At 35.2% G+C, this 13467-nt stretch overlaps 1 protein-coding gene across 1 annotated transcript in view; it reads right to left on the reverse strand.

Annotated features, from left to right (window-relative positions):
* Positions 1-1339: 1339 nt before the first annotated feature.
* Positions 1340-13467, reverse strand: part of TRIM33 (tripartite motif containing 33) — a 160173-nt gene continuing 148045 nt past the window's right edge. Inside the window, exons 19-23 of the mRNA XM_007462495.1 lie at positions 11975-12098; positions 10188-10262; positions 7888-8040; positions 6407-6457; positions 1340-6327 (exon numbers count right to left, since the gene is read on the reverse strand). Of these exons, the coding sequence (XP_007462557.1) occupies positions 6115-6327; positions 6407-6457; positions 7888-8040; positions 10188-10262; positions 11975-12098 (616 nt within the window). The 3' untranslated portion in view covers positions 1340-6114. The remainder of the gene's footprint in view (positions 6328-6406; positions 6458-7887; positions 8041-10187; positions 10263-11974; positions 12099-13467) is intronic.

The raw sequence follows: 13467 nt of genomic DNA on the forward strand, positions 1-13467 counted from the left end.
AACTCTTGTTGCTGCTCAAACTGGAGCAGGTCTTACCAAGGTCATCTATGGCTTCTGCATTCCTAAATTCAATAGCCACTTTAGCATTACTTCATCTCTTGCTCCAACACTTTACCACTGATACTTCATACCCCTTCTTGCCACCTTTTCCTCTTGTCTTCCATTATAGCTCTCCTGGCTTTCTTCCATGACTAATCCATAGTGTACTTGTGGAGTCTTTTTTCCTAATCCTTAAATGTTGTTGCCTCTGCTATCATTAAGTATTCTACCCTTCTCATTGCATAAATTTCCTAGGCAATACCATACGCTTACATTGTTTTAGTTACCAACTATTATGCAAGTGACTCAACTCTGACATTTGTTTACTGAATGCCTACTGTGTGCTAGCATGCCTACCGTGTGCTAGGCATTCAGTAGTGAATAAAACAGACGTGATTCCTGATGTATCTTACAGGTTCTATCTGCAGCCCAAGGATTTTTTGTAAGCACCAGAACTATGGACACCTGCCTGCACCTTAACTTTCCAGAGGTACCTTAAACTCAATAAATCCCCAAGTCTTTTCCTTTCTCCCCCTCTTTACTATTTTAATAGGTACCACATAAAATACGCCGTAGGCAACTGCGTGGCCTCAGTTATTGGTCTATTTCACTTTTTAAATCTCTAAAATTTAACTGCTATTTTCCATCTCCACTGCCAGACAGCTAGTTTAGTGCTCACCTAGATTACTCAGAGCCTACAATTGTCTCTCCACTACCAATCTCCTCATAACTCATTCTTCACAATTAAAATGATCTTTCAAAACGGCACGCCTGATTATATCAACTCACCAAGTCCCATCGTGCTTAATATTCTTCAGGGGCTCCTTGTTGCCCTCAGTGAAAGCCCCAAACCCTTTAACATGACTTTCAAACCCCTCTGCTTGAAAAGGACCCTGCTCATTTCTCCAGCTTAGTATTTTACTACTCCAACTTACATTCTATTCCAGACTCTATTCCAGACAAACTGAACTTTTCAGGTCCTAGAATACACAGATGTTCTCTTTCATTTTTAGGCTTCTGTATATTTATTCTGTTTTCCTTTTCTCTTTTACCTGGTCCTATCTTTTATGAGTGAGAGAGGTCGCTTCCCTGACCAACAAAATTTGGGGTTAGATCCTTTCCTATGTGTTAATCCCTATCATAGCACTCATCATTCTCCAACAGAGTCTAAACACATGAGGGAAGGGACTGTATTTTACCTTGTTCATGACAATATCTCCAGTGCCTCGCACAGAGCATAAATTTTTAAAATAAATTTAAATGATTAAGTCTCAACTCAAAGAGGAAGAAAAAAAAGAAATTCATTTGAAAACTTTTTCAATTTTCTAATTTAATAGAAATAACCAAAACAATGTGGCTTTCAAACAAAGCTTTAAACTAATCTAATACAACTTCTACAACACATTCCAGAGCATTATAACAAGAAATATTTACAGGTAGCTAATGTATTAAATAACCATGAAAAGAAAATCTTGCTTTTATTACACACCAGCAAAAAACACAGGAACGGAACAATTAGAAACTGCAACCTTGTTTAAAAAAATTAAATATGATTATTTAGAGAATACAATACCACAGAAACAGCACTTTTTCTTTCAGAATCATACTGACGGGTAGTTAACTATGTGCAAAAATAATAGTAATTGTAATATTAGTAATAATAATAATGAGGGGAAAAGAGTTGAAATACTGGAAGCAAGGAACTAGTAAGGATGTGAATTTAACCCTTTCGTGTGTAGGTATGTCTACATAGAAAATCAACAGGCTTTCAGATTGCACAAATCTTTTTGTTATAGGCTTATATACATGTTTCACTGTGATTTAAAACATAGTTAATACCTACATTTTTCAGACCAGGAGCAGACATGCATTTCGTTCTTAAGATTGAAATTTAGGCCACACTTGAAAGGGAGTATTGCAGTGGCACTTACAAAATCATTTCAGTGCCTTCCCACATACAAATTTGGTGAATTTAAAAGAACAGCATTTTTCATTTTAAAGATCACTTGCTTTCTAGAAAAGGGCTAAACTTAATTTTGTACATTTTGTAGTTTGATCATAACAAATATATCCAAATTGACTTATTTTCAAAGATAATTTTGTTTCTCAGATACAGTAAAAAATATATAAAAGACCACAAAGGCAAACACAAGGAACTAAATGGAAGAAATGCTATACATGCATTTTGACCAAATAAAAGAAACCATTATATCCAAGAGTACATGTTGACATCTGAAAGGTCTATGTAAACTGTGGCATATAAATTTTTTTCTTAAAAAAGTACCTTCAATTCTTTTACTCAAATGCCTACTTTTAAAAAAATATGCAACTTTCCCCAATTTTTAAAATAAAATGCCACAATATATTGTCATTAGCTCCAGCATACATTTAAATTCCTTAATTTTTAAAAGATAGACTGGGTGATATGCATACAAACTTTCCTATAAAATCACCATCCAGGAGAGGATTATGACATGCTATTAGGCAACAGACTTAAAGCAGTGTTATTGCTTTATCAAGGAGGAGATAACTGTGAGAGAAATAAAACATCCAGGTCTGGTATATGATCAAGCTGCAATACACCTTAAACCTTGGATCACCTCCAGCAGATTATTAATACAGATGGTGTAAGAATTCATGGTATGAATTAAGAACTTGATTGTTTTAATTAGGGAAGTTGGGGAGGTTGGATTTTATAAAACTACTCACTGATCCAAAGTTAAGTATGCAAATAAGCAGTGCTGACCTCAAGAAATGAGATTTTTATACTTCATGTGTTGTATGTGAGTGGGCATGGGTAAAGGACTTTAAAAAGCCAAGAGAGAGGGGGCCACAGCATTTACTCCCATTTTGAATACTAAGAGACTGTTTAATAACGTATGGTAGGCCACAACCCAGGAGCATAGTCAGAAAACCTAAGTCTACTGGCTTATTAAAACTAATCACTAATAGTTACATGGCAGGATACCTGCTGAGGTAATTGGTAAATCTATAATTTGCACACCATAAACCTTTTGCTTCTATTTAAAAGCATTATTTCTTTGGATTAACTAAAAATCTCAAAGTGTTACAACAAAAAATTAGAATTAACTAACTTTAAAATTTATTTAAAATTCCCTTATATAAGAATAGAAGTCAGAAAGTACCTTGTTGATCCCCAAAAGAATAATTTCAACAGTGGATTCAATGCCTTAACCTTTCTCTGTGGTAATGATTTGATGTTTCAACATAGCGCATGACCTACAATTTAACCATACTTTGGAACATATACATGCTTCACCTTGCAAAGCAATTCCTTCACTCAGTGCTACAAAAAGACAAATTTAAGCCAGAGGAACAGACTGAGGAACACTTTGTTCTTAGTGAAAATGAAAAATGAAGTGTGGTGAAAGTTTGCAAACTTTTAAGGAAACATTTAACATCTACAAATCAAAAATACTGCCTTTTAACAAAGAATACAAATGTAAGGGAGTATCAAAACAAACTGCCTTCAGGGATCAATATTCAATGTTTGTCTTTTTAAAACATAAATGAGTAGGAAAACATGTAAGATATCTGAATATCAATTTAAATTTTTATATTTTTTTACAGTCATATTAGTGCTGAACAAATCAGCTTAGAAACACAATGATAAATGGAAGAAAAAAGCTTTAATGAAATCTAAAGTGAATACCTTCAATTAAACATGGTTTGTTGCTAGCTATATAATTTAATAGTAATTCCTCAGCCATATGAACTACCTTCTGTTAAGAGAAATGAAGCCTGTTAAATGCTGGCAATAAGTAGCTTTTTAAGAACTAATCTTAAATTAAAAGAAAACAAAAACGTCATCTAACATGGATGAAATGAAACACATTACCTTTTAAGGCCCCAAATATCAATCAATAAATATTTACTTAAAATTTTTGTTTCTGCCCCCGCTGGTAAAACCTATTATCTAAGACTCATGAAAAGTATTCATATGAAGAGCAAGCATAAAATATTAGAACTCAGTGGCTTGGCAAAATGAAGTTATACTGTTACTCATCACTTTCCAAAAATGTGCCCTTCGGTAAGTCTCCTGATAAACTGAAATCATGAATGTTGTGGGAAAGGAAAATGCACACAGATAAAGGCATTTTTAACCAATTTTTTCCTTTTTCTAAGAAACCTGTTCTTAAAGAACTTAAAATTTGAGTAAAATGATAAAACAGTTTGGTATATGTTTTGAAGTTTAACTTATAATGAAACTGAAAAAGAAGCTAAAAGAAAGCCACAGAATGAAGTCAATAGCAATAATAAAACCAATATACCATCAGAAGGCTTGAATCATATTCATTTTTACCCCCACCACTTGTTAAGAAAAGAAAAACCCAAAGAAATTTGTATAATAACTTCTTTAGAGCACTTTATTTGATTCAATATGCACTAAAAAATATTTACCTCTTAGACAATTATGTCAAATAATTTTTTGAGTAGTCTACTGTCTGAACTGTTCAAGCTGAATTTTTAAAAAGGCAAATGATTTGCCACAAATCTGCTGATGTCTGAAAAATATCTAATGGCAAGTCTTCTATTTTGGTCACTTTACATTCTAACATGTCCATACAAAAGTAGGACTAAAATTTTTAACTCAACAAAAGAGAAGCCTGTACACAGTCTAGAACACGCATCTTGGATCTGAGCAACACAAATGAAGAGAAGAAAAATGAAACAGAGCCAAGGTGGTTTATCTGCCTCGGGTGCTAAAATCAGAGTAGTAAAGGTGGGTTTACTCCAGTAACCATTCAAGTGGGGATTGATTGGCTCATTTTCAGGATATACTTACAGGTCTCTTCTATGTCCTTTAAGCCCCCAGTCCATGCAAATGTCCCACTTGGTGGACGGATGAGTACTCTAACCCCACCGGGTTTATTTCAATATTTTGATATTTTAATAATAAGCTGCTTCTGAAGATTTTCTGAGAAGTCTGTTCTCTATTAAAATAAGATAGAACCTCAAAATATGAATGTGAACATTAGAAATAGACAGCATATATTACAAATCCATTCTTGATAGGAACATTAGTAAGAATACATATTAGCTTAAAAAACAGGCTCAGCAAATGTTGCTGATCTGCCAGAAGTTTTAGTTCACTATTTACAAATAAGACAAAGTGAAATACAGAAAATTTTACACATTTGGTAGTTGACAGATTACTGTTTGCCAATAGTGGTCTATCAGAAAACTGATATGAAGGAAGACTGGATAAGAGCCAGCTGTCACCTTCGCAATCAAATTTTAAATGTACAGAAAACTAGATTAATTTTCAAACAAACATTCTACCTTTCACGGGAATAACTATGATCAGATGATTTGATTTGGAAGTGCAATTCTGTGGAAGTGTCTTCTGGAAATGACTACTGTAAATGATCTGCTACTGAAAAGTTACCATATTTATTTCAGTAGAACATTAAAGTTGATTAAATGATGATCAATGGTCATGTTTCCTAGACTCTTGAGTATGAACAGAAAATAAACTATTGTTGAGTTCTTTAAACCTAAGATATAAAACTAAGACCCAACAGCATCAAAATGAGAGAAAATATAACAGCATGATGCAATGCACATCTGCACTGACATCAAAGTGGAATCTGAGCAACTTTGATTTTTAACTAGAAAATAAGCCAGTATGTAATATGTGTGGAGGGGGAGGCATAAAAGTTGGTTTAATAATTGTGCACTCTACTCCAAAGAGACAATTTAGCCAGTGACATGACCCTTAAGTACTTGAACACTCAGTATCTGCACCAATCTATACCAAGTGATCATCAACATCTGCCCATTCTAACAATCAGAACCATTCTCTGTGGTAACAGAAATCTTCAAATAATTTTACTTTCGCTTTTGTTTTTACTTTTAAAGTTGCAAATAGAGTCCTTCCCCCCTTTCTTGACAAGAATGTGTTTTCTGTCCATTATTTCAATCTAATACTGTGTAAAAGCTATCAGCTTCTTCAAGGAGGTGCCCACTGTAGGCAGGATATTCCAGCAACACTTAAATAAAAGTTTTTCATTCTTTTCTTTTTTTAAACAATTGATTTAAGTTCATGTCATTTTACTTTATATGTACTGGTCTCTCATCTGACTTTAGGCGTTTTCTGCGGGGCTGTATAAAGTCTTCATCAGAGTCCTCAGTTACCTCACCATCATCCTCTTCCTGCTCAAACTCTGGCAAAGGTGCGAAGGTCCTGTCTGAGTAGATCTCTGTGAGTTTATCTTCAAAGTACAATGCAACTGCTTTCCCTGCCTGAGCTACTTCTGAATCAGCCTGCAAGCAAAAGATAGGAATATTCACCTATTGGTAATGCATATTCCTTCACCAAGTTTGCATGGTCTGAAAAGCTTACCTTCAAATTAATCTCTTGTGTTTCTGCATAAACTTGAACAACTTTCATCATCTAAAAAGGATACCAGAGTCAAAAAAAAAAAGGGAAATTATAATCCTTTCTAAAGTTATAAGACTGCATAGGATTGGCGACAAAAGTCAGCCATACTAGGAGGAACAAATTGCTATAACCAGATCAAGTGCTTTCTAAAATTATACAGAACATGGACCCCCTTTCTTAACAAAGCTATTACTAAAGCTACTGCAAAATTGTCTCAAATTCTGAATTAGTGAGGTCAACCTGAGTGGGAGTTCATTTAAATACATCAATATATTTAAGAGAAAAATATTTGTGAAAAAAATGATATGAGAAATATTTTTTTAAAAACTGGCAAACTTTCAACAACCACTAAGTCAGAATTCTATCTGTATGGCAATTTGTTAATCATAATTTAGTTAACTATTATTAAAGCAGATAAAACGAGTCTCTTCTTCCTGGCAAATGTTAGCTATGGTTCATGAAAGTATACTTATTTGAAAATAATCTAACTGAATTAGAAAATAACACAAGAAACTTGGGACTGTATTAATTTAACTTCAAGTGAGTGAGGTTTTACTATATTCTCTGTGGCACATTGCTATAAAGGTGACCAGAACTTGTCACCTGATAAGAAAAAAATTTTTTTATTTTAAAAAGTCACCTAGATGCTTCCAGAGGAAACTATGAGTACACTTTAAATGATTCAATTTGATTTTTTAATAACATTCATATGGCACCCAAATTTTATCAGCAATAAAGATTTTAGTAGTAATCTTTTTGAAGATTTTGTGGATTCTCATCCATTTTCTTCTCTTATAATAATAAAAATATTCCTGAACAATAAGAGACTTGAGCTTCCCAAAGATAACAAAAATTTCCTTGAAGGAGGTAAGTATCTATCACATTTCTTCTAAAGGTATGGATAGCTCATCTTTATTCTCAAAAAAAATACATAACCAAAGTTAATGAAAGTCACACTGAGATCAGATAACTCAACATTATACACTCTGGGCTACTATTCAAGATGAGCCACGTGAGTTTATAATTTTAAGGTTCTATATTTATATGGTCAATAACAAAATCAAAGGACACTGGTACAAATGCCTTTTCTAAATGTACCCCAAATGTAGGCTTGTCTGTAATCATTTCCCACAAAATATACTTAACTACAGACTATCTTCTATACTTATCTCAACTCTCAACATGTACAGAGAGGGATATCCAATAATATTCTTAATTTATTACATTATATTTAAGTGTATACTTCAAATTACACACAGTAAACTTTCTTCTTTGGAGCTGTGGATGCAATCAAATTTTAATTTTGACAGAACTGAAGCAGAATAAATTTTAAAAATCAACTCAGAAAAATCTCTTGGCAGGAAAAACAAAATCCAATAACCAAGTAAGCAAACAAATAAAAACTACTAATCCAAGACTCTATAGTTTGGAAGCTAACATACTTCATTAAACCTTTCACAGTTCTTGAAGATCAAACGAACATCAGCCACAAAGTCATCTGGGATTTGGTAGTGTTGGGAATGTTTTTTCTGAAGCTTCTTTTTCACGGTGGATAAATCCATAGGTTTCTTTATAATTTTATAGTAGTTTGGTATCTAAAGAAACAAATAAGGATAGATAAGGATTCTCAAAAAATGCCGAAGTGTTTAATTTGAAAATGCAAAGCATATTAATTTTAGAGAAAAACATGTGTTGATCGAGCCAGCTGCATGCAAATTTTGAGTATAATGAATTGTACTTTAAATCTTCTGTCACAAGCACATGAAAATCAAATCATATTCAGAATATGTGGCAGTGTCCATGGTTAGTGAAGGACCCAAAGTTCTATCTTTAATAAGAAAATTTGGAAAAAAAGCAATCAGTAAGGGTAGCCAACCACTAGTGTTAAGGACAAATCTAGCCCATCAGAACTGTATGACTCCTGTTTTTTTTAAAAAAAAGGGAAAAAGATTACAAAATGTATTGTTATTATTAGAATAGGGTATCTTTTAGAGGATAAAACCTTGTATCACAGAGAACTCTGGACATAGCAATAGAGGGGAAAAGACTGTGGTAACGCAAGATAAATTTTTATTAATCATTTAGGATTATACTTGGCAGTTCTGGCTGCAACACTTGGCCAAATATTTATATCCTTGCAAAATAACTGAACATGGAGAAACTATTTAAATAGTTCATGAAAAGAAAACACTGGAAAGTAATCTTCTACTGTAAAGTCCCTAAACTTGAAGAACAGACAGACTTCCTGGTATCAGATGATTACTATCTGAACAAAACATCTTCCTTGTATCTAGACCTTTTGTACTTTAAAATCCATTCCTGAGCCTACCCAGTAAACAAATTACTATTCAATGCTCTGTAACAGGCCTGGTATCCAATATTATCTTAATTCAACAACTGACGGCAAGTAAATATGTGTTGCGTATTCTTATACCATTTATAAGGCACTGAGCATCCCTGATATTCCTTTTACTATGGAATTTTAGAGCCTTTACTCCTTACAAAAATCTCCTGTAAGATAAACAAAGGGCATTGGCTTGCAAATTTTCCCACAGTCTTCTCTTAATCTTGAATGTTCATAAAAGAGGGCTTATGAAGCAGAACCAGTGTGCAAGGTTCAACTTTACACTTTTATTCAAATTAATACTTATATAGAGTTATTTTCTCCCTAAGATATAGATCCTAGAATCAATCATAGAACTGGAACCTTAGAAATAATTTAGTTCAATATTCCCACTGTACAGTTAAAAAAGTAGAGGCAGGGCTTTCCTGGTGGCGCGGTGGTTGAGAGTCCGCCTGCCGATGCAGGGGACACGGGTTCGGGCCCCAGGCCGGGAAGATCCCACATGCCACAGAGCGGCTGGGCCCGTGAGCCATGGCCGCTGAGCCTGCGCATCCAAAGCCTGTGCTCTGCAACGGGAGAGGCCACAACAGTGAGGGGCCCGCGTACCGCAAAAAAAAAAAAAAAGTAGAGGCAGGGCTTTCCTGGTGGCGCGGTGGTTGAGAGTCCGCCTGCCGATGCAGGGGACACGGGTTCGGGCCCCAGGCCGGGAAGATCCCACATGCCACAGAGCGGCTGGGCCCGTGAGCCATGGCCGCTGAGCCTGCGCATCCAAAGCCTGTGCTCTGCAACGGGAGAGGCCACAACAGTGAGGGGCCCGCGTACCGCAAAAAAAAAAAAAAAAAAAAGTAGAGGCAGAAAATTATCTAATTTCCCCAGTTTATAAGGCTGGTTAACGGCAGAACTAGGAAAAGTTAAGTCTTCTGATTCCTAGTTCAAGACTCTTTCCATTACACCTGTACCTGTATCCTTTATGTCCATTTTAAAAGTAACAGCTTATGGAAAAACCCAAATGAACTTTTTGGCCAACCCAATAAAAGAGGAAGTGGAAATTAAATTCACTGAGTTTTTATCACAGCAACGGTCTTTTAAAAACAAACTGCAATTTTAACAAGTGAATCTCAAAGCCATTTAGCCCTAATAACATCACAAGTACTTCTAATTACTCAGAAATTTTATCAGGTACTATGCTAACACATTTTACACAGGTTATTGTACAGAATCCTTGAAATAACCCAATGAGGGAAGAAACAGTATTAGACAAGAGAATTTGAGCACCTTGGTTGAGATTATTCAAGCCTGAGTTTTACCATTAGCAGTCTAAGGCCAGAGCCCATATACTCTTTTAAGTATTATACTAAAACTTCTTCAACAGGACGGTACTAAGGTAAAACAACTCACCGAAGCAGGAACTGGCTCCTGGAATTCAATACTTAATTCATGGCAATAGAGGTAAAGCAGAAGACGTTCACACTTCTGGCCCAAGAAAAGAAAGGAAAACCCATGAAATGTTTTCCCTCTAAAAAGATATTCTTAAGAATGAGAACTTTATCAGTACAAAGCATTATTACAACACACTGAAGATAAGCCTCCTACATACCAGCTATCCAACTAAATATATACCCAAAGAAAACTACCTTGTTTTCTATTTAGGTTTGAGACTATGACTATCTTCTGTCCTACTTTAAATGAACTTATCAAAGACAGAGTGCCTTTGTTCTTATCTGATAACTCAGGTGATTTACCTACTATTACCTCTTAACTATTTATACAAATAGAAAGGAGTCATTAAAGCAACATACAGCATTTTGTACAACAATTTATGATTGTTGCTACCCATTTTAATTCCCTGAGGCAGGCAAGATACATGCTATTCCCTTTCTTGAAAGGATTCTGCTCAGGCTCAAAATTAAATAAAAACTGTCTGTGTCTTCTCAGTCCAATTCTAGAATTTCGTTACACAATCAGAAGTAAATTGATATGCATTTTACATTTATAGTGTTTATATGCTTAAACTTTTTAATATCCGTTTGTATACTCTAAACACATACCTTCTCCTCAAAGATAGTGGAAGATGGATTTTGCAAGTTTATACATTAGATCAAAGCCAAACTTAACTGTAATGACCACAGAAGTATGTGAAAGATATTTTGTCTTTGGAGATCAGACTATAGACCAGATCAGCAGAAATCTGAGTGAAATGATGAGAGGATTTTGGATTTCATTCTTAATATGATGGGATGCTATTAGAAGATTTTAAGCAAGGAAGTGATAGACTTGTTTACATATTTAAAAAAGAACACTATGTACTGCATAGAAAATGGACTGTAAGGGGGCAAGAGTAGAATCAGGGAGTTCAGCGAAGAGATATTACAATAGTGCAGATGAAAAACTATGATGGCTGTCTCAGAAGGTAATGGTTGGGGGAAGTGAGAAGATGGTATTATAGTCATTCCTGATTCTTCTATTTCTAACAGATTTCTGGCTTGAGCAACAGAGATGACCGGTGGTACCATTTGATGATGGGAATTACTGAGAGAAGGATGCAGTTTTTTATGTCGTTATTTTCTTGCTTTTATTGCTTTTGCTTTTTTAAAATAAATAAATAAATTTATTTATTTATTTTTGTCCACATTGGGTTTTTGTTACTGTGCAGGGGCTTTCTACAGTTGTGGCGAGCAGGGGCTACTCTTTGTTGTGGTGCACAGGCTTCTCAATGGGGTGTCATGTCTTTGTTGCAGAGCACAGGCTCTAGGCACGTGGGCTTCAGTAGTTGTCGCTCGCAGGCTCTACAGTGCAGGTTCAGTAGTTGTGGCGCACAGGCTTAGTTGTTCCACAGCATGTGGGATCTTCCCGGACCAGGGCTTCAACCCGTGTCCCCTACACTGGCAGGTGGATTCTTAACCACTGCACCACTAGGGAAGTCCCCTGCTTTTGCTTTTTGAAGGAGAGGATTAGAAATCAAGATTTTGGCTGGGAAATGTTAAGTATGAGGAAGCTAAATATAAGAGCCTAGAGCTGAGGGCTACAGATAAAGATTTCCAAAATTATGAACATACTATCAGATAATGAGATTAAAAAATGAAAATTTATCAGGTTATATGTACATTACACTGAAGAAAAAAAAAAAGATGTATAGCCACACAACTACAGAATCCCTAATAATAAATCAACTTATTTGCACTTACCCTTTGGTCCACAGGGCTTAACCCCTGTGCAGTTTTCCCCTTCTTACTATGTTGCAAATTATCACAATCATATTCAACTTCTGGTTTCCCAATATCTCTGCAAAATGTGCATATCCAGTCCCCACTAAAGAAGGAAATAGGCAATTAGTCCATGTAATTATAACAAAACCCACTCTAAGGAAGCTAGTTCTCTAGAGGTTAAGTCTCCAGTTTCTTTGTTTTCTTTCCTTTCCAGTTTTTGTGGAAAAGAGAGGTACTATTTTTGCCACATCTCATAAAGTGAAGTTATGTGATAAAAGCTTCCCCAAATGTTTCCATTCTTCAACTGATTACCTTCTGGAAAGCAATATAACCCCACTATCTCTATTCAAAAGGGGTCTGTCTCTTCATACCACAAAGCTGATGATCAGCACTTGCAGCATAAGACCAATTCTCAATACCCCAGTATGACCATGACAGTGACCTCATATGCATGAAGAAGAAAGGAGTACACGATACAGTCCCTCGGGTATCTTGTACTGTTTTGGCATGTATTAAAGATGCCAAAAATATAACAATTACTTTTTCATGGCCAGTCTTTTAAATCTGCTCAGTCAACAGTTCTTTGTATCAGGATTTCTATCAAACCATAAACTCCAATTTGATTACTTCAAATGCATTCTCCCCTTTCTCTCCCCCATCATATATATATTCTAAGTCTAGGGATTACACTAAAACTGTGTCAACAGTTTCAATTCCTTCCAAAGCATCTGCCTTTGAGAGAAAGCTTTCAGTGGCAAAATTCTAACGTTCCGGCAGATGTTACTATCCAACGGAAACAAAAATATGAAAAGCCTTAATTTCAAGACCAAAATGCCAATGTTTTTTCCTAAAAGAGTAAAGAAAAATAAGGTACTTAATACGTCTGTGGCAAAGGACTACACCTTCTAAGATTTAGGTAAGAATTACAATGCTTCAGAAAAATATTCTGGCACTGTTCATATATCCACTACTTTTCTAATACTAAAGGCTGAACTTTTCAGAAAGGGTAGCATTAATCAACTAAAATCATTACTTCTCAGGAATGTGAGAAAAAATGTGAATCTTTCATCTATAGGCAGAAAGAAGCTGGGTTTTCCCAAGGACACTGGTTTACTTTCACTTAAAAAACCAGGGGGTTAGGGCAGGGGAAGAAGGAAGGCTTAAGGAAATAAGTATGATTCTATTATTTTAAGGTCTCTGAAATCAGTTAGAAACGAAATACCACGAACATAAATATGTTAAATGGAAGGGAAGAAAAATAGCTCTTCTAATCCAAACTCTACTACTCGTAGATGCAGAAACTAATCCCTGAAAATCAGTGAACCGTCCAAGCTAATTAAGTTAGTTCACTACAGAATTACGACCAGACTACAGGTATCGTAACCCAGCCCAGCACATCTGTTCTGCTGTATTAGCTGGAATCATCAGCTTGCACTGGATGCTCATCAATTAATGTTTTTTTTTTTTTTTTT

The sequence above is a fragment of the Lipotes vexillifer genome, unplaced genomic scaffold (genome assembly GCF_000442215.2).
Source record: "Lipotes vexillifer unplaced genomic scaffold, Lipotes_vexillifer_v1.1 scaffold1029, whole genome shotgun sequence".
Taxonomy (NCBI): Eukaryota; Metazoa; Chordata; class Mammalia; order Artiodactyla; family Lipotidae; genus Lipotes; species Lipotes vexillifer.